Source organism: Panthera onca, chromosome D1 (genome assembly GCF_046562875.1).
Source record: "Panthera onca isolate mPanOnc1 chromosome D1, mPanOnc1 haplotype 2, whole genome shotgun sequence".
NCBI lineage: Eukaryota > Metazoa > Chordata > Mammalia > Carnivora > Felidae > Panthera > Panthera onca.
The window spans coordinates 109,678,385-109,705,804 of record NC_138348.1 but is presented as its reverse complement, the minus strand read 5'-3'; the positions used below and the strand labels follow the sequence as shown (position 1 = coordinate 109,705,804).

Sequence of the window (27,420 nt, the reverse complement as noted above, 5' to 3'; positions counted from 1 at the left end):
TGCACAGGAGGTGACCTAGTAGAACAGTTGGATCAGAGGCAGGTGTTGGGGGGTCCTGTGGCACTCCACTCAAGGGCCTCTGGCCAGCTGGCTGTAGCCAAAACAGGCATGGATGAGGAGGTTACGGGGTACCCTGGAAGTTGTCTGGGACCAACGTGGTGTGGACATAGAATGTTACGGGGTGCTTTGCATCTTTGTCACCTTGGTGAGATGGCTGGAGCTATAGTGATCACGGACCACGGGTGTCCTGTTGTATGCCATGTGGGGGTTGCCTAGGTAGAACAGGTAAGGCTGGTGTGGACTTGGAGCATAGGAGTCACTGAGGTTGTAGGCTAGTAGGGAGGCCAGGACAGTGCTCTTGTCTTTGCTCTCAAGGTGTGTGAGGGGGTGGGGATATAAACCATGGTATTTGCCAGCCCTTTCCATCTAGAGAGAGTTCCAGCAACTCCCCTGGCCATACTCTAGGGCGGGATCTTTTATATTCTAGTTGTTATTTGAAACTATGGCTTTTTTTTAATGTCCCAGGATATCTGGGGCTGTTGTGGGCTAGGGATCCAGGGCTTGCAGAAGCAGCAGGTTGGCTATTACACTCAGAAGCAGCAGGTTGGCTATTACACTCAGGTTGTGGTGTCCTGTCCACACCAACAAGTTAGAGCAGGAAGGCAAACAGTGGCCCTCATCAGCCCCTCTGACCTAGAGAGAGTCCCAGTAGTTCCCCAACATATGACAGGGGTCTGGGTTGTGTTCTGCTTCCTCTACGTTCTAGTTTACGTTTTAAGCTATAGCTTTTCTTATTTTCCACAATGCAAATATGCTCACACTTTCTTCAGTACTATCCCTCCCCACTGTGAATGGTAGTATTGGAGGTGGGCAATCCCTTCATTACTATATCTGTTTCTTTTGCTCTTGTCTTAAGTGGTCTACCTCTTGTTGTGCAGAAACTGTTCAGTTATCCCTCAGTTCTTCAGGAGGAATTGCTCTATAAATAGGTGTAGGTTTGGTGCATCCATGGAGGAGGGGAGTTTAGGGTCTTCCTGCGTCACCATCTTGGACCACAACTCCATCAATGCATCTTTTTTAATCATTAAAATGACCCCTAGCGGAACGTTTTAATATAGAAAGTTAGATGTTTTAGTTCTGGGAATTTTGTTATTGTTGGTGTTAATTCTTTGATGATTTCTTATGTTTTTCCTGTATGTGTTCTTTTTCTGGATTTCTGCTTAATCAGACATTGGGCTTGGTAAATGGATCAGACATTGGGCTTGGTAAATTGATCCTTCAACTTGTTTTCCTTTCTATCTGATCTACTTGCTCATTTTTCTCTTGTATTTTCTATGAGATTGCTTTCAGTATTACCTTTTCCTTCTTCTATAGAATTTTAAAAGTTCACATACGGCATTTTTAATTTCCAAAGCTCATTCATGTTATAGGATTGTTTCTTTTTTGCTGTGCTGTGCTCTTAATTATGATCTGAAACCTATGACAATATTAATCAATCTTTTATTGATTTTTGGTTTTAGTGGTTGTTCTCTGTATTGTTTCTGCTTCTCCAGACATTAAATAATTAACTTTTTTTTTCTTGTTTGTTTTGGTCTTTCTCTTTCATATTAAAGGCATTCAAGAAATGACTAATATTCCTCAAAGTCTCCTTCTATTTAACTGTGAGCCATTAAAATCTGATTGGAGGCTTTGTCATAAATGTAGTAAGACTGTGGAATTGTGAGTCTCCCCTGACTATGTCATTATGCTCCCCAAATAAAAAATAGATTTAGTGGTTTTCCCTTCAGCTAATTTGTCCAAGTACCAATGTTGCAAACATGCCCATTGCATTATACCTAGCTTACAGCATTTTGAAAGCTGAATGGAAGGAAATCAGCTAGAAATATCACTGTTCAGTATGTAGACTTTTACTTAACCCCCCCCCCCCCCGCCATGTTCACTTGCCGAAATATAGAACAATTTTGGTTCAAAATCTCAAGGAATGAAAACCTCTGATATCCTTCTCAAGTTACTTGTCCCCTCAACTGTATTCTTTCTTAGTAATGGAGTTTCAGGTAAGCACATCATTACCCAGATAGAAAACTAGATTTCCCCAAATTCCCTACCACTGTTTGTGTGTGATTATTAGGTTCTTACAGTTAGATGAATTTGCCCATTTTAAATGAAAGAAGTGAAGTAGACTCCATTTTCCTTTGGCAACTGTTAACACTGACTGTCAAGATTAGAATTTTGCAGAAGATGTCTCCAGCTTCTAGTTCCCTGAGTCTCATAAAGTGGGCTTTTCTCACCTATTGGTGACTTTCTCACATAATTGCCTAATCACTGGAATGTATCCACTTTTCAGTTTCCTGATGCTCAAAGGCAGCAATGGGAGTGGCCATGGCTCTAGTGGCAACCTCAGGGGTAGGGGCTTGCCTAACTAGCCAGTTTTGCATTTAAGGCATCATTTTGAGATTTAGAATCTGCTCTTTATCCCATTTCATTGATTCTGTAAACACATCATTCATTGTATGAAATCTCTTCCTGCTTAAAATAGTTGGAGTGGTTTCTACTTCCTGTACTTATTCTGGAAATCTTCTCCATTATATGTTGTACTTGGTAAATTAACCCTCTTGTTAGTTCCTTTCTCTCATTCTGTGTTCGTGTATTTGAGTGAATTGGCCAATATCTAGATTTAGAGTGAATATGGTTGCCTCTTACCGGTACCTTTTTTATCAGAACCCTAGACTTCAGCTTTGTCCTCTGGACAAAGTCAAATACCACTTACGTATACACTCTCCATCTTGCTCTCTTCCATTCCTTGTATGTTGGGAGAGGGCTGTACTTCTTTTACACCTTTACTATCATTTTACTATTGTTTGAGAAAATATTAATGATAAAGTCAGGCATCTATCTGCTGTGTTACGTTAGAAGTCTCTGCTGTTGCTAATTATCCATCTGAATATCTTTTTGATAAGGAAAGTATCTGGACTCTATTTCAGTGGCTTTAGACACTATGCCTTTGAATGCTGGAGAAAGATGACAGTTCTGAAAAATGAAAATAAAAAATGATGAAGATTCTTTATGTTTTTTAAAGAGTTCTGTAGGTCCTGAATTTTTCCTATTCATCTTTCCAACTCAGTGGAAGAAATGGAAGTCTCTGTATTTTTGCTTTGTGCTTCATTGCTCTTTGCTCTGAGATCTGATGTGGTTTGAAGACAGGCCCAATGCAACTATAGTTATTGAGTCAGCTAGAGAGCCTAAAATCCCTTGAAACTCAGTAATTCATGCTCTGGAAATAACACTCTTGTCCAAATAAGGACAGTAAGAATCCAGGTCACTATGAAATACAGCAAGAAGGATCTCACCAAATATGTATGCATTTTAAGGTCACAAACACTTGAAGTTGCAGGTTTTGTGGCAATTCTGTAGAATTATCAATTTATGGGTTTTTAATTCAAGTTAATCCTCAGAAAGGGATAGTCTTCCTGCATGTCCTCTGAAAAATACAGGGCAGAGAGCCCTATGCTGATGCTGCGACTCATTTTTTTCTGCAAGCATCCTGAGTTAAATGTTGACAGCCAAGTGTGCTTACTATGGATTCCATAGTCTGCATGCCTGGTGTTTTGCGAGAGGGTACATTCTGGCATGCATTTCCTATTTGAATGGCAAAACAAATGTCTGTTAAATTGATGAATTTCAGGATCCTAAATAGCTAAAGATGATTCCACCTCTAAGAGAAGGGAAGGAAAAATAAGATAAAAACACAGAGGGAGGCAAAGCATAAGAGACTCTTAATTATAGAGAACTAAGGGTTGCTGAAGGAGAGGTGTGGATGGGATGGGCTAAATGGGTGATGGGCATTAAGGAGGACACTTTGTGATGAATCACTGGGTTCTACTCCTAAAGCCAAGACTACAACGTATGTTAACTAACTTGAATTTAAAACAAACAAACAAACAAAACCATGATTCTGCCCCACTGGATTCTGTGAACATTATCAATTCTGACCTTTAACAGCCTAAAAACTCCATCAACAGACTAAATACCAAGAGATTCAAAACACTAAAATGTTTTCCGTGTCTTTTGATGGAACTTTAAAAAGATACGTCAAATGAGAGATTTGAAAAGATAACTGTAGTCAACTCGTGTCAGTTAAATAATTGCCTCACATGTTTTTATGTCTTTGATCAAAATGATTTCTTAAAAACAAGTCCATTATTAAGGGACAGAGTAGAAAAAGAAAATATGTGCATTTATTTTGAAAAATGAACAATTCTCTGTTGACTTCATTATTTAAAAATTAGGACCACAATCAATTTTAAGGAATTCTATGTTCTCTATATTTTATATTATTGAACCAATCAGATGCAGAAGTAGCTTAGATAAACTGTAAGGAGATATACACAGAGTTTTAATGACTTCAGTCCCACAGAAGGCAAGGCAGTAATAGAGATGAGACAGGAGAAGAGGCTGATAAACCATGTAATCTCACCTCTTAAATTTTAGTGTCATTCCCACCCCACCTCCATCCTGGTGACATAGAAGAAAATTAGCTAATAACCTTGGTTAAATCACTTAGATTCTCTGGTTCTCAATGTCCTCGTGGAAAAAGAAAGATTTTGATCTAATTCATTTCAAAGTTTATTTATGTCTCTAACATTTAGTGCAGGTTGAGAATTCATATATCGTTCAATTTTGCTAGATGAGACTTTTATTGGCACATTTAAGAAGGTAATATTAATGCTACTATCTCTAATTAGAAAAGAAGAAATATAATTTTCTTTTTAATTTAATTTTCTATTTTTTAAAATTTACATCCAAATTAGCATATAGTGAAACAATGATTTCAGGAGTAGATTCCTTAATGCCCCTTACCCATTTAGCTCATCCCCCCTCCCACAACCCTCAGTTTGTTCTCCATATTTATGAGTCTCTTCTGTTTTGTCCCCCTCCCTGTTTTTATATTATTTTTTTTCCCTTCCTTTATGTTCATCTGTTTGGTCTCTTAAAGTCCTCATATGAGTGAAATCATGTGATTTTTGTCTCTGACTAATTTCACTTACCATAGTACCCTCCAGTTCCATCCATGTAGTTGCAAATGGCAAGATTTCATTCTTTTTGATTACTGAGTAATACTCCATTGTATACATATACCACATTTTCTTTATCCATTCATCCATAGAGGGACATTTGGGCTCTTTCCATACTTTGGCTATAGTTGATAATGCTGCTATAAACATGGGGGTGCATGTGCCCCTTCAAAATGGCATACCTGTATCCCATGAATAAATGCCTAGTAGTGCAATTGCTGGGTCATAGGGTAGTTCTATTTTTAGTTTTTTGAGGAATCTCCATACTCTTTTCCAGAGTGGTTGCACCAGCTTGCATTTCCAGAGTGGCTACACCAACAATGCAAAAGAGATCCTCTTTCTCTGCATCCTTGCCAAAATCTGTTGTTGCCTTAAGAGACTCTTAAAAACTGAGAACAAACTGAGGGTTGATGGGGGGTGGGAGAGAGGGGAGGGTGGGTGATGGGTATTGAGGAGGGCACCTTTTGGGATGAGCACTGGGTGTTGTATGGAAACCAATTTGACAGTAAATTTCATATATGGAAAAAAAAATCTGTTGTTGCCTGAGTTGTTAAGGTTAGCCATTCTGACAGGTGTGAGATGGAATCTCATTTTGGTTTTGATTTGTATTTCCCTTATGATGAGTGATGTTGAAGTAGAAATATAGTTCTTGAGGCACAACTCAAGTTTTCCTTTTAGGAAAACCATTAAGTCATTTGTCTTCACTGATTGTTATTACTATTTTTTTTTTTTTTGTAAAATACAGTGTTTACTGTTTTGATGCTTCTACGATGGATAAGATGATCAATAAATTCACTTAAAAGACTAACAGGACAGTGTAAAATAATGGGCCAAATACTTCTCATTTTCTTTAAACATCAAATGCCTAGTGCATGAGCATTTTGATTTTTAAAAAACAGAAAACTACAGGTAAACTACTAGACAGGAATTTTCTGAAGCTTTTTGGGAATCTTCCCCTACATTTAGTATCTGTATAAAGATTAAGTATCTAAAATATAGTAACTCTTTCTTGTATAATAATTATACCAACAAAAGGCATAGAAAATTTTCCAGCTAGTGTTCTGAACTAGTGTTAGTAACTACTAACATTTACATGGACAGAAAAATATAACAAGTAACCATCTTTCTTCTATTATTCCACACATAGTACAGTAGAAAGGTGCATTCTGGAAAATTGCCAACATTATTAGTGATTTTATTATATGCATTAGAGACAAGTTCCCATAAACAAAATACAGTTTGCTGTTTAACATGGAGAACTGTATTTGACACATCATTGTAATATACACTTGTGTTCAGATCCAGAGTTAGAGAAACCGATGTGGGTAGAAGTATGGAGACACCAAGTAAATATTTTCAGAAGAACATACCTCTTCTTCACCATCCTGAGTATGAAGAAAACTCCAGGGTAGCAAGAGATGGAAAGGAACAAGAACAAGATCCTATTCCTGATTCTGGTTTCCTCCCTTTTGCTCTCTGCACCACTCTTTTGCAGAGAAAATCCACTTATCAAGGTAAGTCCTATTCAGAGATTATCATTCCATATCATTCATTACTGACCAGCAGAGATGGTTTAGCCAAGGAGAAGAATGCAGGCAGCCCAGCATAAGGCTCTAGAGTATGGATTGAATTCTTACTCCACACTTATCTAGCCATGCATTCTTGTTGACTTATTTAACCAAAGTCTCACTTTCCTCTTACCTGAAAAATAGACACATGGGCTAAAAGATATTTTAGAGACCATCTTGGTCACCACCACCTCATTGTAGATATTAAGAGACCAAACCCAGAAACATTATCCTGTTTACAAAAAAATTACACAGCAAAGTAATTCCTGAACCAAGATGAGATTCCTAGTGCAGAACACAGGAGAACTGGGTCTATGCACTACAACAAACTCAAGCCTGCACAACGTGGTTTGTGGAGCCTTATGCTTGGTGCTGGTCTTCTATTGATGTTAAGGATTACAACCTCATGAGTGCCCAACTTTTTAAAGAGATTATTCAGGGGGTAACTATGTCTGCAGACATCTCTATAAAAATTCCATGTTTCTTAGAACTTTTCCTTAACATCCTTCTCAAGCAAAGGACTCCACTTCTTCTTAAATATAAAAGTACAATTCATTCCTTGTTATGGAATGAATTAATGTGTTTAAATCCTACCCCGCTATGTGATGGTATTAGGAAGTCGGACCTTTGGGATGGAGTTAGAACTAGGTTAAGTTTGTGAGGGTTGAGACCTCATGAATGAGATTTGTGCCCTTATGAGAGTCATATGGGACTCTTTCTTTCTACTACGTGAAGACAAAATGAGAGAGAAGCTATCAGAAAGCCATAGGGAAGCTCTCAACAGAACCCAACAATGTTGGCACTGTGATCTTGGACTTCTGGCATCCACAACTGTGATAAATACATTTATATTGTCTATAAGCTGCCCAGACAATGGCACTTTGTTAAAGCAGCACAAAATGACAGGGCTATAGTTTTAGGCATATTTAGTCCTGAGATTTTTCCCTTGTTATATGCAGAATAAACAGGTCCTGTGCTGCTAAAAAAAAAAAAAAAAAAAAAAAAAAAAAAAAAAGCCCATGGCCTAATGTCTGGAAATGGATTATATTTGGACACCTGACAAAGATGAATTCAGGTGGCTGGATTATCCAGTGGACCCAATGTAATCACAAGGGTCCTCAAAAGTGGAAGAGGGAGCAAGAGATGTGATGAATAGAAACAGCAAAATAAAGATGCAATATTCCTGACTTGATAATGGAGGAGGGAAGCAGTGAACCAAGAAATACAAGTGGCCTCTAGAAGCTAAGAAGAAAATAGATGATCAACTAGAACCTCCAGAAAAGAATGCAGTCATAATGACAATGTTATCCCAGTGATACCCATGTTAGAATTCTGTTCTACAAAACGGAAAGATAATAAACGTGGCATTTAAGCCAGAAAGTCTGTAGTAACCTAATTAACATGTATATAATTATGTATCTCTGGTTAAATGTGGGCATTTGCAAAGGAAATGGGTAGGTTTTTAAAAATCACATTACTATGACTTAGTCATCAGGAAGAGGCCTTTGCTAATAGAAACTTGTAGGATTAAGCTGATTGCTAGTTCAGAGCTGAGTCATGGCTTAAAATGGCTTTGGCCAAATTACCAAATACATTGTTTCTTTGGGATTTCCAGATGAGGCCTATAATCCAACTATCACACATCATTCAACATGGAAAAATTTATAAAATATGAGAATTAAGTCCAGAAATAAGATGATCTATTCCTTCAGGGAAATGACAGCATAGAGTCCTGGTCCAAGATGGAGATATGGGAAGACCCCAAACTCACCTTATTCATAAACACACCAAATCTACACCTACTTACAGAGCAGTTCCTCCTGCAGAAGAACTGAGGGCTGACTGGACAGCTTCTGCACACCAAAAGGTAGACCCCAGAGAGAAGAGCAAGAGAAACAGCGACATGGTAAGGATGGGAACCCCACCCCAACACTGTAAACCGCAGCGGAGATGAATACCCCTGAGGGACCTTGGACCACGTACAAAAAAGTTTTGATTTAAAAGGCCAACTAGAAAGTAAAGGAACCAGCCTAGAAGCCTGGCAAATGGTGGGGTAATGGAGGCTGGGAGGGTGGGGGAGCTGCTGGAACTCTGGTTTGGAAGGGCTAAAGAGCATCACTATTTATGTTCCCCTTCCACCTCGAGAGCAGCCCTGGTTAGTGCTCACTACAGCTCTAGGCCAGTACCACTTAGGCTCCAAAGGACATACCAGGGCACCCCAAACAGAGGGTACCAGAGGACCACCCATGCTCACTTAGGCTCCAGTCAGCTTACCAGGGTGTTTTCTATGTGCACACCCTGGAGAGCACCCTGTCCAGAACACCCTGCAGCACTGTGTCTACCTCAGCTCCAGCTGCCTTGTTAGGGCACCCCTTGTATGGAAAGCCCCATAACATTCTGGCTTGAACCCACTTTAGACATCCTACCTGGGTATCCTTTGTGCAGAGATTCCCAGGATCCCCTGGCTTGCAACCACTTCCACTGCAGCTGTCCTACCAGGGCACCCTCTGCACAGACAGCCTGGAACTGCCTTGGCCTGCACCCACTATAGCTCCATATTTCCCTTCAGGAAAGCCTCAGCAAGGAGTGCTCCAAGATCCCCAGTCTATCACATCCCAAACCCCTGTCTGCCACAGTCACCAGGCACACGCAGTCTACACAAAGCACAGCAATACACAAGACCATTCCCTTATGTTTGGGAGAAGTAATTTTTCTTCTAATTCATAAAAACACAGAAAGTCAAGCAAAATAAGGAAAGGGGGAAAATGTTCCAAATGAAAGAACAAGACCAAACCTAATAAAAAAGAAGTGATATTGGAGATGAGTAATCTAGCTGATAAAGAGTTGAAAGTGATGTCATAAAGATGTTCACCATACTGGAAAGAATGGATGAACTCAGTGAGAACTTCAAGAGATAGAAAATAGAAAAAAGAACTAAAGTGGAAAAATATAATAACTGAAATGAAAAATACAGGGGGTCAACTGTATATTAGAAGAGGCAGAAGAATGGATCAGTGATCTGGAAGACAGGCTAATGGAAAGCACTTAATCACCTAATAAGGAAGAGGAATAAGGAGAAGTGAGAATAGGTTAAAGGCTCTTTAGGACAGCAAGTAAACAAACATTACATTATGAAGGTCCCAACATGAAAAGAGAGAGAGAGAGAGACAGACAGACAGACAGACAGACTGAAAACCTCCCTTACCTGGAAAGGGATACAGACCACCAGGTCCAGGAAACACAGAACATTCCAAACAAGATTAACCCAAGGAGGACCACACCATGAAACGTAAAGAGAGAATTTAAAATCAGCAAGTGAGAAGCAATTACTTGTGTACTACAAACACTCTTTACGGCTATCACCTGATTATTCTGGAGAAACTTTGCAGGCCAAAAGGGAGTGGCATGATATATTCAAAGTGCTGAATAAAAAAACAAACACCCCTACACCCAACACCATAAAATTATCAATCAGAAAAGAAGAAGAGATAGTTTCCTAGGCAAAGAGAAATTAAGGACTTCATCACTAAGCCTGCCTTAGAAGCAATGTTAAAAGGACTTATTCAAGTAGAAAAGAAAAGTCTATAATTAGAAGAAAATTATGAAAGCAAATTATTTCATAAGTACAAGTAAACACAGTAAAAGTAGATCAATCATTTATAAAGCTAGTATGAAGGTTAAAAAATAAAAGTAGTATAACCAATTGTATGAAAAATTAGTTAAAGGGACTTACAAAGGTTAAAGTAGGACAACATATATATGAAATGTGGAGGCTGGTAGTAAAAATGAGATTATTTTAGAATGTGTTCAAATTTAAGTTACCATCAATATTTAATATAGAATGCTATATACTTAGGATGTTATATATAAGCTTCATAGTTGCCAGAAAGCAAAAACCTATAATAGATAAAATAAAGCCAAGCATAACACTAACGTCACCAATCGCAAGGAAAGAGAACAAAAGAAGAAAAAGGAACAGAGAAGAACTACAAAACAACCACAAAACAATTAGCAAGATGCCAATAAGTATACACCTATCAATTATTACTTTAAATGTAAATGGTTGAAATGCTCCAATAAAACATATAGTGTGATAAAATGGATGAAGAAACAAGACCCATCTATATACTACCTACAGCAGACTCACTTCAGACCTAAACTACATACAGACTGAATTTGAAGACATGGAAAAATACATACCATGGAAATGGGAGCAAAACAAAACAACACACACACGAAAGAACAGAAAACAAGATACCCAGGACTGCAATACTTATATCAGACAAAATAGGCTTCAAAACAAAGACTGTATTAAGAGACAAAGGCACTACATTATGATTAGAGGATAAGTCCAACAAGAGGATATAACAAATGTAAATATCTATGCCCCCAGGGCACTTGCATAGCTCACTTGGTTAAGTATCGCCCCCCTCCCCCCATCAGCTCAGGTCATGATCTTATGGTTCATGGGTTCAAGCCTTGCATTGGGCTCTGTGCTGCAAGCTCAGAGCCTGGAGCCTGCTTGGGACTCTGTGTCTCCCTCTCTCTCTGCCCCTCCCCTGCACACACTCTGTCTCTCAAAAATAAATAAACATTTAAAAAATTAAAAATGATAACTATGCATCTAACATGAGAGCACCTAAATACATAAAGCAAATATTAACAGATATAAACACAAACTGACCATAATCCAGAAATGGTAGGGGACTTTAACACCACGTTTACATCAATGGATAGATCATCTAGGCAGCAAATAAATAAGAAGACAGTGTCATTAAATGACATTTTAGACCAGGTGGACTTGACAGATATATACAGAATGTTCTATCCACAAACAGCAGAACATAAAATTCTTTTCAAGTTCACATGGACCATTCTCCAGGATAGACAGCATGTTAAGCCACAAACCAAGTGTCAATAAATTTAAGAAGACTGAAATCATATCAAGTATCTTTTCTGACTGCAGTAATATAAAACTAGAAAATAATTACAAGATGTTTCATTGTTAAAAAAAAACAACAGCATAACAACAACAAAAAAGAAATAATTACAAGAAAAAAACCAGGACAAAACAGAAATACCTGGAGATTAAACAACATGCTATTTAAACAACCAATAGGTCAGTAGAAAATCCAAGGGGAAATTTAAAAATACATGGAGGCAAACGAAAGTGAAAACACAATGGTCCCAAATCCTTGGGACACAGTGAAAGCACTTTTAAGAGGGAAGCTAATAGTGATATAGGCCTACCTCAAGAAACAAGAAAAATCTCAATCTAACCTTACACCTAAAGGGAGAAGAAAAAGAAGAACAAATGAACCCCATATTTAACAGGAGGAAGGAAATAATAAAGATCATAGTGGTAATAGAGAGTAAGAAGAATAAAAGGAAAGATCAATAAAACCAAGAGCTAATTCTTGGAAAAGATAAACAAAATTGATAAGCCTTTAACCAGACTCATCAAGTAAAACAGACAGCCAAAATAATGAAACTCAGAAATAAAAGAGGAAAAATAACAACCTACACCACAGAAACACAAAGGATTTTAAGATACTATGACAAAAAAATATATGCCAACAAATTGGACAACTTACATTCCTAGATACATACAATCTCCAAAAACTAAACCAGAAAAAAATAGAAAATCTGAACAGACTGATTACCAATTCAATTTTCTTACTAATCAAAACAAACAAACAAACAAAACAAGAAACAAAGTCCAGGACCAGATAGATTCACAGACGAATTCTACCTAACATTTGAAGAAGGGTTAATACCTACTCTTCTCAAACTATTCCAAAAAGTAGAAGACTCTGGGGTACCTGGGTTATTCAGTTGGTTAAGCATCTGACTCTTGATTTTGGCTCAGGTCATGATCTCACAATTATTAGATGGAACCCTGCAATGTGTTCCATGCTGGGCATGGAGCTTTTTTAAGATTCTCTCTCTCTCTCTCTCTCTCTCTCTCTCTCCCTCTCCCTCTTCCCCTTCCCTACTTGCACATTCATGCTCTCTCTCTTTAAAAAGAAAATAAAAGAGGAAGTAAAACTTCCACATACATTCTACAAGGACAGCATTACCCTAATACTAAAACCAGACAAAGACACCACAGAAAAGAAAATTACAAGCCAATATCTCTGATGAATGTATATGTAAAAATCCTCAACAAAATATTAGCAAGCCTCATTCAACAATACATTAAAAGGATCATTCACCACAATCAAGTGGGATTTATTCTAGGAATGCACGGTTGGTTCAATATCCACAAATCAATCAATAACACCACAGTAACAAAGTGAATTCCCATCTTAGTAGATATAGAAAAAACACTTAATAAAATTCTACATCCTTTCATGATAAAACTTAACAAAGTAGGTTTAGAGGGAACATACTTCAACATAATAAAGGTCATATATGAAAAACCCACAGCTAATATCACACTCAATGGTGAAAAACTGACAGCTTTTCCTCTAAGATCAGGAACAACACAAGGATGTCCAGTATGCCACTTTTACTCAGTGTAGTAATGGAAGTCCTAGTGAAACAATCAGGCAAGAAAAAGAAGTAAAACGCATCCAGATTGGTAAGGAAGAAGTAAAACTGTCACTATTGTAAATGACATGATACTATATAGAAAACCCTAAAGACAGCACCAAAAACTATTAGAACTGACAAGTGAAATCAATACAGAGGCAAGATATAAAATTAACACAGAAATCAGCTGCATTTCTATACACTAAAAACAAAGTAGTAGAAAGAGAAATTAAGAAGACAATTACCTTTATATTTGCACAAAAAGAATACCTAGGAATAAACTGAACTAAGGAGGTTAAAACCCTATATTCTGAAAATTATTAAAAAGAAATGATGAAAGAAATTCAAGAAAGCACAAAAAAATTAAATGCTCATGGAATGGAAGAATTAATGTTAAATGTCCACACTACCCAAAGCAATCTAAAGATTCAATGTAATCCCTATCAAAATACCAATAGCATGTTTCACAAAATGCTATCCTAAAATGTGTATGGAACACATTTTATTTGGCCATTTATTTGTTTGTGCAACAAATTATCCTAAAATGTGTATGGAACCACAAAAGACCTTGAATAACCCAAAATATGCTGAAAAGGAACGAAGGTAGAGGTATCACAATCACAGATTTTAAGATATACTACAAAGCTATAGTAATCAAAACAGGATGGTACTGGCACAAAAATCAGATCAGATGGAACAGGATAGAGACTCCAGGAACACACCCGTACATAAATGGTTAAATGATCTACAACAAAGAAGGCAAGTGAACACAATGGGGTAAAGACAGTTTCTTCAATAAATAGTGCTGGGAAAACTGGATCACTTTCTTACACCATACATAAAAATAAACTCACAGTTGACTGAAGACTTAAAATGTGAGGCCCAAATCCATAAAACTTGTAGAAGAAAATGCAGATAGTAATCTCTTTGGCATTAACCTTAGCAACATTTTTCTAGATAGGTTTACTCAGTCAAGGAAGACAAAAATCAAAAACAAAGTATTGGGACTCCACCAAAATAAGATTTTGCACAGTAAAAAAGTCAACCTACTCCCTGGGAGAATATATTTGCAAATGATATATCTGATAAGGGCTTAAGAGCCAAAATAAAGAACTTATACAAATAAACACAAAAACAATAAATCTGATTTAAAACTGGGCAGAGGACCTGACTGGACATTCTTCCAAGAAGATACACAGGTACGGCCAACAGACGCATGAAAAGATGCTCAACGTCACTCATCATCAGGCAGATGTAAATCAAAACCACAATGAAATATCACCTTACACCTGTCATAATGGCTACTATCAAAAAGACAAAATAATAGCAAGTGTTTGTGAGGGTGTTAAGAAAAAGAGAACCCTCATGCACTATTAGTGGGAATGTAAGTTGGTGTAACTGCTGTGGTAAACAGTATGGAGGTCCCTCAAAAATTAAAATTAGAAAAACCATATGAATCCAGTAATTCCACTACTGGGTATTTATCCAAAGAAAATAAAAATACTAATTCCAGAAGATATATGCACCCCCATGTTTATGGCAGCAATATTCACAATAGCTAATGTATGGCACCAACTCAAGTGTCCATTCATAGGTGAATGGATAAAGAGGATGTGGTATATATACAACTGAATAGTATTCTGCCACCAAAGTAATAATAACAATAATAATAATAAGCTCGTGCCATTTGCAACATGGATAGACTTGGAGGGTATGATGCTGAGGGAAATAAGACAGAGAAAGACAAATACCATATGATTTCACTTAAATGTAGAATCTAAGAAGTAAAACAAGCAAATAAAAAAAAAGCAAAAATAGACCCATAAATATGGAGAACAAACTAGTAATTGCCAGAGAGGAAGGAGTTAGGGATGGAGGGGATGGGTGAAAGGCAGTGGGAGATAGATACAGGCTTCTGGTTATTGAATGAGGAAGTCATGGGAATAAAAAATAGAGCATAGAGGATATTGTAGGTGGTATTGTAACATGTTGTATGGTGATGGATGGTAGTTACACTTGTGTTGAACATAACAAGGTATAGACTTGTTGAGTCACTAAGCTGTACACCTGAAACTAATCTAGCATTGTGTGTCAACAATACTTTAATTTAAAAAAAAGAATGGGATGAAGCAATAAATGAATTCCAACTGTGTTCCAAGTATTGGGAGATTTATAAACAACATGTTTAATCCCAATGATAATCATCAGGAATAGGTACCCATTTTTAAGATGAGAAAACTGGATCCAAAAGCAATTAAGTTGCTAAACTGTACACAGATATTTAGAGCCTGGATTCCAACATAGGCACTCTGATAGTGGAATTTGTACACTCAACCACTACCCCATCTTGTCCACTGTAGATCCCCTAACATGATGAGCAGGAGTTAGTAGGTAACTGGGTGTTAGCAGAAGGGGACTTTGACAGTGAATGAAAAATAGGTATTTTGAAAAGCCCAGAAGTAGATCAACTGTAAAATAAGAAAAGAAAAATGTTTGAAGGTTAAGGAAAACTTCTTTTGCAGGAATTAAAGAGTCTTTGCACATTTTTAGTTTGCAATTAGCAAGGAAATGGATTTTTCTCAGGCAAATCATTTGATAATTCAAGCCATCTCAAAATTTGCTTCCACTATCCTAAATATAATCAATTATTTTAGTTCCAAAGATCAGTAACATAATGGTAAAAGACAAGTGCTTATCATGTGTGCATTATTTCAAAACTGGGATGAGTGGGAATAAAGATGAGTATAAGCTTCACATTTATTAGAGAAAAAGGGAACAACATCAAATATGGAAAACTTAAAAACTCATTGGCTACCTTTTTTTCCAGAACTAAAACAAGCAATGAACTGCTCTAGGTGAAGAAGGAATCGTTCTTGGCCATTACTCTATGCAAGAAGATGACTCACACACTAAGAGTCTAAAAAAGTGAAGATTACCATATAGACCTTGTAGCTCTGATTTTTAAAGTGTTATTCCTTATGTCTACAAAATTGTGAAGTACTCTAATTCCAACTCTTGTATGTATAAGACACTCAATTTATATGACATGAAATGTAAGGTGAGTTAAGTAATTACAGGTACATAATGTTCATAGGAACACACTTTGTCATAGTTAACAACTAGGAAAAAACAATTAGGTGTTAATAGAGGAGCAGATGAATAAGTATTAAAATATAGTGTAGTCATAAAATGGAATGTTGCAGTAGATGAACTAGCGCTTAATGTTCCATCATGTATCGATCTTAGATATATGACATTTTTTAAATAAAAACCAATGTTTGAGAAATTTTCATAATACTGTGTTATCACTCATGCAAATAAAAATATATAAAATTCTGTTGTTTATGGATATTTTTGAGAAAGTTAATGTATAAAACAGTGAACTTTGAAATATATCAAGTTCATAGTGGTATTTGTCACGATGAAAGGGAGTAAAAATTCCAAAGGAAAAGTTTTATTTTATTAAGTAATATCTGAGGCAAATAAAGTATTAAACAAGTGGTGGGGTCATGAGTATTATTTCTTTTAATTTTTAGTAATTCAAAATATTTGTAAAAGTTCAGTGATTTCATAAAACTACTATTTTGGGCAAAATGTGTTTGGAATGAGTAACTGAGAAAATTATTTCAGTTCATCATAATATGCAAATGATTCACAGGTGTTTATGATGATCATATAGTCTTACTAAAAACAAAGTGAACATAAACCTCTCTGAAGATTTCCAGATAACCAGACAATAGGGAGCATTCTACAGGATTGAATTCAGGAAAGAAAACTAGAAGCTTCAAGCTCTCATAAGCTAAACTTTGAGTTTTATATCACAAGTTCCTATTTGCTCTAAAAAGTGCAATTTTGCCTCCTTGTAGGTGATGTTCCTGAGAATTCAATCCTGATGTTTCACTTTCAGTGTCCTAGGAAAGGGGAGGTACACTCCACACTTGTGGGTTCATAAATCACCTTGTGCAGTGTAGAACACAACAATCAGACATGAGTCAACTGTGCAGAGTAGCACAGGCTAAACCAACTGATCCGGACTCTGAAAACCCAGTCATACTGAGATCATTGCCAGGACCCCAGGTACAGTGTTTTTAATGGTATCCCAGATTTACATGGATGTCAGAGGTCAGTAAGACCACCTGCTCTTCTGAAGCTTGGGAAGGCAAGGTGAAATAGCCAAAGGTTAGGAGTCCACAGTATAACTAAGCTGTGCTCCCAGCAATGCAATGGGGGTAGGATTACCCGCTTTCAATCAATGGAGTGCTGCCCCTATGTACCACCTGATCTGTTCTCCTTTCCACCATCTTCGTCATTTTTAAAGCACAAATGTGGTCAAGTACACTCCTCTGCTTAAAAGACTTCAATATACTTCCTTGCACTTGGCATTAGGCTGAAACATCTTAACATGATGTACCAGCTTCGTTTTAGCCCACTTCTCCTCTTGCTCCAATACTCTAATTGGGGTTTCTTCACCTCAGCACTAGTCTGTTTAAATTAATTTGTTTTGCTCAGGTACATTTAACATCTAGTCTCTGATCTTGTCCCTGAGGGTAGAGATGGTTTTTATGCTGTTTATCCTTATAATGTTAGTGCCTATCATACTGCTTGGAATGTAGGAGGTTCTCAACAAATGTTTGTTGAAATAAGGGAAGGAGGAGGAAACGTGGGGAAAGAGGAAGGAAAGGGTTTTTTTTGTAAAATAGAATAAAAGTAAAAATATTTGCGTAAAGTATTAGTAGGAATGACAGGATTTGGGCCCAATCAGAAAAAATATCTTTTAGAATCTATCCATATGGCAGCTCAATGTGTCTGACCATGGCTCTACTTGTTTTCTTTGGTGGGGGGATGGAGGTAGACAATAACAGAATAAAATGTTTTGGTTGAAATGATTCAAGCCTGAAGACCTTATTGACCACCGAGGATCATCACAAACTCAATGTGAAAAAGATTATGATAGAAATAGCACCCAAAGGCACAGATCCTGTGTGGCTTGCAAGGTTTCCTTTACTGCTTATGTGTAAACAAAGCCAGCTATACCTATCCTGTCTCAGCTCAGGGCACGAACTCCTCAAACAGTTAATCCATTCTTTACATGTCATTTTTTAAAATAGAAAAATTTTAAGATGGAAACTGTCAAATCATCTGTAGTATGCCCAGAATTGTGTTAGATAAAAAAATGGAAGAAATTTAAAAGAGGCAAAACCCTTATATAAATACCCTTTAAATGACAGGTAGTTCTTATGCAACTTTCGAGTTTATATTTGAAATTTCAGTTCCCTTTCTCATCACCTCAGAAATCTGCATATATATCTTCCATCTAAAAGACTAACCTCTCTCTCTACAGATATATCAAAAGGTTCAAAATATCACCATTTTGTTTATCATTATCTATATATTCACATTTTCTGTCTCAGGGTGTTTGTTTTAGATACAATTTAAAACCCAAGGGAGGGGCGCCTGGGTGGCTCAGTCGGTTGGGCGTCCGACTTCAGCTCAGGTCACGATCTCGCAGTCCGTGAGTTCGAGCCCCGTGTCAGGCTCTGGGCTGACGGCTCACAGCCTGGAACCTGCTTCCGATTCTGTGTCTCCCTCTCTCTCTGCCCCTCCCCCGTTCATGCTCTGTCTCTCTCTGTCTCAAAAATAAATAAACGTTAAAAAAAAAAAATAATAAAATCCAAGGGAAATTCAGAGAAGATAGCAAAGTAAGAGGACCCTGAGCTCCCCTCAGTCCAAGGACATGCTAAGATAATGGCTACGTCTGCACAACTGACTCTGGAAACAGCCTGAAGACTGGCAGAGCAGACCCTCCAAAACTAATCCCAGAGAGGAATGAAAAGGGTAGGAGCGGTGGAGCTACAGTTGGGAACCAAACTTCCAGTGAGACTAACTATAAATGGAAGGTATGTCACAAGCATAGAGGGCAGTAGGAAACTCAGCGTAGTAACTCAACCCTGAGAAACACCACAGAAGCAACAGTTTAAAAGAGCTTGGATATATGTGAAGGAGATTTATTTACTAATCTTGGAATGTGTTCTGGAGGGGCAGAGATCTTCAAGAGATTTCTTGAGGAAGAAGAGTGCTGGTGGGCATCATTTTTCTTCTCCTCCCCCAGCCTAGGTAGCTGGAAACTTGCAGGAGCCAATGATAACACTCTTCATCTACCTTGCTAGCCCTGTACACCCAGCTTTCACAATCCTTTCCAGCTACACTGATCCAACCCACTCAACTTAGCAGACATCACTCCAAAGCAGCTCCTGCGTTGCAACACCCTGTAAGCAGCTCCAGCAGGGACAAGTACCACTCCAAAGTGACTCCTGCCCTGGGGAAGGGTTAAGATAACCACACACCCCAGTGCCGTCAGTTCCAGCATCCTGGTCTCTTAGCTGTCTGCTGGGGGAGTAAGCCCTCCCATTCGGTGTTCCAATAGCTGTGGCAGAGATGCTAACTGTAGACCACTGGCCCCATTCACCAATAACAGTCTCTGAGACTTGCAGGGAGAAAGCCCTGCCCTTTGATGTACCTGCATTTCTGGCACAAATCCCAGCTGCAGTCAGCTGGACTTCTGGCCCACTAATGAGCCCACAGCAGCCTCGGGCCTCTCAACATTGAGGAAACTAACCCCCCCCCCCCCCACATTCACCACTCAATAGTACACCAATAGCAGGCAAACCTAGTCATTGCAACAGGCCTGGATAGAGACAATCATGGCTCAGCCAAAATGGGACGTGCATGCAGCCCACAGAGGGGACATTCCTGGAGCAAATGGTTCTGGTGACCAGGGGGACATTACTATAGGACACCACATGCCCTCTTCCACACAAGGCCGCTACTTTAAAGACCAGGAGACACGGCTGACATAATACATAGAAACAAACACAAAGAGTCGTGCGAAATGAGAAGAAGGAATAGGTACCAAATCAAAGAACAAGATACTATCATTAAAATAAACTAGATGAAACAGAGATAAGCAATATGCCTGATAAAGAATTCAAAGCAATGGTCATAAAGATATTCAGTGGATTTTGGAAAAGAGTGGATGAAATAAGTGAGAATTTCAACAAGAAGAAAATAGAAAAAATAACCTCTCAGAGATAAGGAATTCAATTAATAAAATAAAAAATACACCATAGAGAATCAGTAGATGAGAGGATGCAGAAAAAATGGATCAGCAATCTGGAAGACAATGTAATGGGAAGCATCCAAGCTGAACAGCAAAAAGAAAAAAAAATAACAATAAATGAGAAAAGGTTAAAGGAACTCAACAACATCAAGTGTAATAACATTCATGGTATAGGGATCTCAGAAGAAGAAGAGATAAAGAAGGACAAAAAAACTTATTAGAAGAAATAATAGCTGAAAACTTCCTGAATCTGGGGAAGGAAACAGGCATCCAGGTCCAGGAAGCACAAAGATCCCAGGAGGCCCACAAAATGACAAATAATGATTAAAAGAGTAATAAGTAATGATAAAGAGAAAATATTAACAGATGCCATAAAAAAAAAAAAAAAAGTTTCCATACAAGTGAAATTCCCTAAAGCCATCAGCTGACTTGTCAGCAGAAACTTTGCAGGCCAGAAGGGAGTGCCATGATATATACAAAGTGCTAAAGAAAACAAACAAACAAAACAAAACAAAACTACACTAAGAATACTTGATCCAGCAAGGCTATCATTCAGAACAGAAGGAAAGATAATTTCCCAAACAAAAGTGAAAGGATTCATCACCTTTAAACCAGCCTTATATAAAGTTTTAAAGAGAATTCCTTAAGGGGCGCCTGGGTGGCGCAGTCGGTTAAGCGTCCGACTTCAGCCAGGTCACGATCTCACGGTCCGTGAGTTCGAGCCCCGCGTCAGGCTCTGGGCTGATGGCTCGGAGCCTGGAGCCTGTTTCCGATTCTGTGTCTCCCTCTCTCTCTGCCCCTCCCCCGTTCATGCTCTGTCTCTCTCTGTCCCAAAAATAAATTAAAAAAAAAAAAAAATACTTAAAAAAAAAAAAATAAAGAGAATTCCTTAAGTGTAAAGGAAAGGATATAATTAGAAATAAGAAAATTATGAAAGGGAAAATTTTGAGATGTAAAGCAAACATATGGTAAAAAATAGATTAAGCACTTAATAAAGTCAGTATGGAGGTGTAAACACAAAAGTGGTAAAAATCAATTGTATCTACAAAAATTAGTCAAATACACAAAACAAAAAGATGTAAAATGTGACATCATATACATAAAACATGCAGGGTGAGTAAAAATTTAGTGCTTACAGTGTGTTTGAACTTAAGAAACTATCACCTTAATATAGACTGCTAGATACTTAAGAAGTTACAATGAACACAGCAGTGCGTAGGTGGCTCAGTTGGTTAAACATCTGACTTTGGTTCAGGTCATGATCTCATAGTTCATGGGTTTGAGCCTTCTATCAGGCTCTGTGCTGACAGCTCAGAGCCTGGGGCCTGCCTTAGATTCTGGGTCTCCCTCTCTCTCTGCCCCTCCCCCACTTGCACCCTGTCTCTTTCTCTGTCTCAAAAATAAACATTAAAAAACATTCAAAAAAGAAGTTATATGTGAACACAATTGTAACAACAGATCAAAAACCTATAATAGTTACAGAAAAAAATAGAAAGTCTAGGGGCGCTTGGGTGGCTCAGTCAGTTGAGCTTCCGACTTCAGCTCAGGTCACGATCTCGCAGTTTGTGAGTTCGAGCCCCGTGTCGGGCTCTGTGCTGACAGCTTGGAGCCTGGAGCCTGCTTTGGATTCTGTGTCTCCCTCTCTTTCTGCCCCTCCCTCACTCACACTCTGTCTCTCTCTCCTTCAAAAATAAATAAACATTAAAAAAATTTTTAAACATAGAAAGTCAAGCATAACACTAAGTAAAGCCATCAAACCACAAGGGAAAAGATCAAGAGAAGAAGAAACAGGGAAGAACTATAAAACAAACAAACAGAAAACAAGTATATACCTACTAATCATTACTTTAAATGTAAATTGTCTTAATATTCCAATCAAAACATATCGGATGACTGAATGGATAAAAAGAAAACGAGACCCATCTATATGCAGCCTACAACTATCTCACTTCAAACCTGTAAACACATACAGACTAAAGGTGAAGAGATAAAAAAACATATACCATGCAAATGAAATTGCACAAAGGGCCAGTGTAGCAATTCTCATATCAAAATAGGCTTTAAAACAAAGACTGTAGCAAGAGATAATGAAGCACTATATAATGATAAATGGAACAACACATCAAGAGGATATAATAATTGTAAATATCTATGCACACAATATAGAAACACCAAAATACATAAAGCAAATATTAACAGATATAAGCAGAAACTGACAGTAATACAATAGTAGTAGAGGGCTTTAACACCCCACTTACATCAATGGATAGATCATCCAGGTATAATATCAACAAGAGTGGCTTTGAAACACACATTATATCAGATGAAGCTGACAAATATACAGAACATTCCATCCCCCAAGAGCAGAATACATATTCTTTTTAGGTGCACATGGACTCTCCAGGATACAACAGATGATAGGCCTTAAAGTAAGTCTCAGTAAATATTAAGAATATTGAGCTCATATCAAGTATGTTTTCCAACCACAACAATATGATACTAGAAATCAATTATAAGAAAAAAATCTGGAAGAAGCACACCAACATGTGGTGGAGGATAAACAAAATGCTACTCAACAATGAAAGTGTCAACCAAGAAATCAAAGAAGAAATCAACAAACACCTGGAGACAAATGAAAATGAAAACGCAACAGTCCAACACCTTGGCATACAGCAAAAGCAGTAAGAGGGAATTTTATAGTAATCAGGCCTACTTCAAGAAATAAGAAAATTTTCAAATAAATTTCTAAGAAACTAGAGAAACTAATTTCTAAGAAACCTAAAGAAACTAAGAAGAAAAGAAAGGACAAACAAACCCAAGGTTAGAAGAAGAAAAGAAATAATAAACACCAGAGCAGAAAATAACAAAATAGAGACTAAAAGAACAATTGAAAAGATCAATGAAACCAAGAGTCAATTTTCTAAAAAAATAAAATTGATGGGGCGCCTGAGTGGCTCAGTCGGTTAAGCATTCGACTTTGGCTTGGGTCATGATCTCAAGGTTTGTGAGTTCGAGCCCCATGTCGGGCTCTGTGCTGACAGCTCAGAGCCTGAAGTCTGTTTCAGATTCTGTGTCTCCCTCTCTCTCTGACCCTCCCCCGTTCAGGCTCTGTCTCTCTCTGTCTCAAAAATAAATAAACATTAAAAAAAATTTTTTTTTTTAAATAAAAAATAAAATTGATAACACTTTAGCCAACTTCATCAAGAAAAAATGAGAGAGGTTTCAAATAAAATCATAAATGAAGGAGAAGAAATAGCAACTGACACCAGAGAAATACAAAGGATAAGAGCATATTATGAAAAATGATATGCCAACATAGTGGACAATTTAGTCAAATGGATAAATTACAGAAACATATAATCTTCCAAAACTGTATCGGGAAGAAATAGAAAATGTGAACTGAGTAATTACTAGTAATGAAATTGAATTAGTAATCAACCAACTTCCTAATCCATCATACAAGGCCAGCATTAGTGTGATACCAAAACCAGACCAAAAACCTAACAACAACAATAACAAAAATGCAAAACAAACAAACAACTACAGGCCAACATATATGATGAACATAGCTGTAAAAACCCTCAAAAGACTGGCAAGCCTAATTCAACAATATATTAATTAGTGACCATGATCAAGTAGGGTTTTATTCTAGGGATGTAAGGGTGTTTCAGTATGTGCAAGTCAATCAATGTGACACATCACATTAACAAGAGAAAGGGTAAAAACCATGTGTAAAGATATGCAGATATAGCATTTGATACTTTCAACATCCTTTTCTGATAAAAAGTCAGTGAAGTATCTCAACATAATAAAGACTGTACACAGCAAATCCATAGGTAACATCATATTCAATGGTGAAAAACTGGGAGGCTTTCCTCTAACATCAGGAACAAAATAAGGGTTCCACTCCTCCCACTTTTATTCAGTGGAGTTCTGGAAGTCCCAGCCATCATAATAAGACAAGAAAAAGAAATGAAAAGCATCCAAATTGCTAAAGAAGCAGTAAAACTGTCACTCTTTATAGATGACATGTTACTATATATAGAAAACCCTAAAGGCACCACCAAAAAACTATTACAACTGATAAATGAATTCAGTCAAGTTGCAGGATACAAAATCAATATAAAGTATGTGTTGCATTTCTATACAGAAATATAAAAGTAGCAGAAAGAAAATTTAAGGACACAATCCAATTTACAGTTGCGCTGAAAGGATATAATAATTAATCAAGGAGGTGAAAGACCTAATCTCTGAAAACTATAAAACATTGATGAAACAAATTGAAGATGAAACAACATATGTAAAAGTATAACATGCTCATGGATTTGAAGAATTAGTGTTGGTAAAATGTCCTTATTACCCAAAGCAATATATAGGTTAAATGCAATCTCTTTCTAAATACCAACAGCATTTATCACAGAACTAGAACAAATAAAATTTTTCAAGAACCACAAAAGTTCTCAAATAGCCAACGCCATCTTGAGAGAGAACAAAACTAGAGGTATCACAATCTCAGATTTCAAGATACATTGCAGACCAATAGTAATAAAAACAGGATGTACTGGCATCAAAAGAGACACATAGATCAATGGAACAGGATACAGAGCCCAGAAATAAGCCTACTCATATACGGTTGATTAATCTACAATAGAGAAGCAAGAATATATAATGGGGAAAAGACAGTATTTTCAAAAAATGTTTTTGAGGAATCTGGTAGCTACATGCAAAAGGATGAAACTGGACAATTTCTTACACCATATACAAAAGTAATCTCAAAATGGATTAAAGGCCTACATATGAGAACTGAAACTCCTACAAGAAAACATAGGCAGTAATCTCTTTGACATCAGCCTTAGCAATGTTTCTCTGTCTCCTGAAGCAAGGAAAACAAAAGTGAAATAAACTTTGACTACACCAAAATAAAAAGCTTTTGTACAGCAAAGGAAACAATGAAGTGGCAAAATGAAAGCAAAATAAAAAGGCAAAGGCAACTTACTGAATAGAAGAAAATATTTGCAAATGATCTGTCTGACAAAGGGTTAATAACCAAAATAGATAAAGAACTTCTACAACTCAACATCAAATAACAATCTGATTAAAAATGGTCAGAGGATCTGAATAGACATGCAGATGGCCAACAGATACATGCAAAGATGCTCAACATCACTAATCATCAGGAAAAAGACAACAACAACAACAACAAAAACCAACACCCCCCCCAAACAACAACAAACAAATAATGAGACATCACTTCACACCAGTTAGAATGGCTAGTATCAAAAGGACAAGAAAAAACACATGTTGGAAAAGATGTGGAGAAAAGGGAACCCTTGTGCACTGCTGGTGGGAATGTAAAACGGTGCAGCCACTCGAAGATACTGTGGAGTTTCCTAAAAATTTTAAAAACAGAAGTACCATATGATGCAGTAATTCCACTACTGGGTATTTACCCAAAGAAAAAGAAAAGACTAATTCAAAAAGACATATGCACCCCTATGTTTACTGCAGCATTATTTACAACAGCTAAAATATGGAAGCAACCTAAAGTGTCCATCAAGCGATGAATGGATAAGTATGTGGTATACATATACAGTGGAATATTATTCAGCCATTAAAAAACAATGTGCTTTTGCCATTTGCAATAACATTAATGGACCTAGAGTGTATGACACTAAATGAAACAAGTCAGACAGGGAAGGACAAATACCGTAGGATTTCACTTGTATGTGGAATCTAAAAAGCAAACAAACAAACAAAAGAGACAATCAAACTGATGTTTAAATACAGAGACCAAACTGGTGGTTGCCAGAAGGAAGGTGGGTGGGGGAATGGGTAAAATAAAGAGGATTAAGAAGGATAAAACTTCCAATGTGAAATAAATAAGTCACAGGGATGAAAACTACAGCAGAGGGAATATAGTCAATAATAGTATAAAAACATTTTATGAAGACTTATGTTGACTACACTTATCATGTGAACACTGAGGAATGTATAGAATTGTCAAAGCAATATGTTACACATTTGAAACTGAAGTATATTAATTATACTTCAGTAAACAATAAATAATAAAATAAAGGCGAATCAATGGCCACTGTTTCCACTCTACAGTTTTACCATACGATTTCCTAGTTATCCAAATCATGGCACTAAATTAGTTTGCACACAGATGCCTAGTGTAAAGCCAAAGTCTAACATGTAGGAGATAGTCATGTTTTCTTACTCTAGAGAAGTCCACCCTGTCAATGAATTTTTCAATAATTCAATAAATATTTATACAGTGATTATGTGCCAAACATGTTTTGTAAGTTCTGGGAAGATAATAATGAGCTGAAGCAGAGATCCTCCCTGTCCCTGTGGAGTTTAGTATCTAGTGGGTGAGGGGACATCTACCAGGCACAAAATACAGATACGTTCAGCTGTCAGCTGTATGTATCGAGTTAACAAATATGACCTTTAAGAATAAATAGAGTTTGCAGTTTCACTCTGTGCCCAGTATATATTTATCTTTAGAGAGTTTTTATCTTAATTATTCCAAAGAATAAATGTAGACAAAATGTCTTTTCTATCTCATTCCTTTGGCTTTTATAAATACTGAGGAACATTTTGGAAATGTGAAGACTTCTTGTGTGATGCAGCCACTTAACATTTGTTCTCTTGTCAGAAGGACAATGACTGTGGAAAATGACAAACCTGTGTTTCCTCTCAGCCAAGTCAGGCTCTTCATGCACTTGCTCATGGTGCAAATAAACGTTTGTGTCACAGTTGCTATCTTTCAGACTGGGTGCATCTATTCATATTACCTCAGAGAATGAAAGGATCAAACACAAAAAATACAGGGTCTCACAAATGACAGGATATCGGCTCAAGGCAATGTCAACGACAGGAGGGGGTGGAGGCCAGAGAACACTTACTGGTAAGTGGTAGGGCTGACGTTGATGCGCCGAGGGTGACTTCCTGATTCGAACTTGCTGGCCAGAGTGACATTATTTCCAAACAGGCAATATCGTGGCATTCTTACCCCAACAACTCCAGCGAGCACAGAACCTGAGTGAATGCCTATCCTCATCTAAAAGAAAAAGAAAGAAAAATGAAAAGGATATATTTATGTTTTTCTTTTGGTATGCAATTC

General features: G+C 37.3%; 1 protein-coding gene across 2 annotated transcripts in view; it reads right to left on the bottom strand.

Annotated features, from left to right (window-relative positions):
• GUCY1A2 (guanylate cyclase 1 soluble subunit alpha 2) overlaps window positions 1–27,420 on the bottom strand; it is a 331,166-nt gene that overhangs the window by 24,593 nt on the left and 279,153 nt on the right. For both annotated transcript variants that reach the window (XM_078432697.2, XM_078432698.2), the window contains exon 7: window positions 27,203–27,357. In XM_078432697.2, the coding sequence (XP_078288823.1) occupies window positions 27,203–27,357 (155 nt within the window). The remainder of the gene's footprint in view (window positions 1–27,202; window positions 27,358–27,420) is intronic.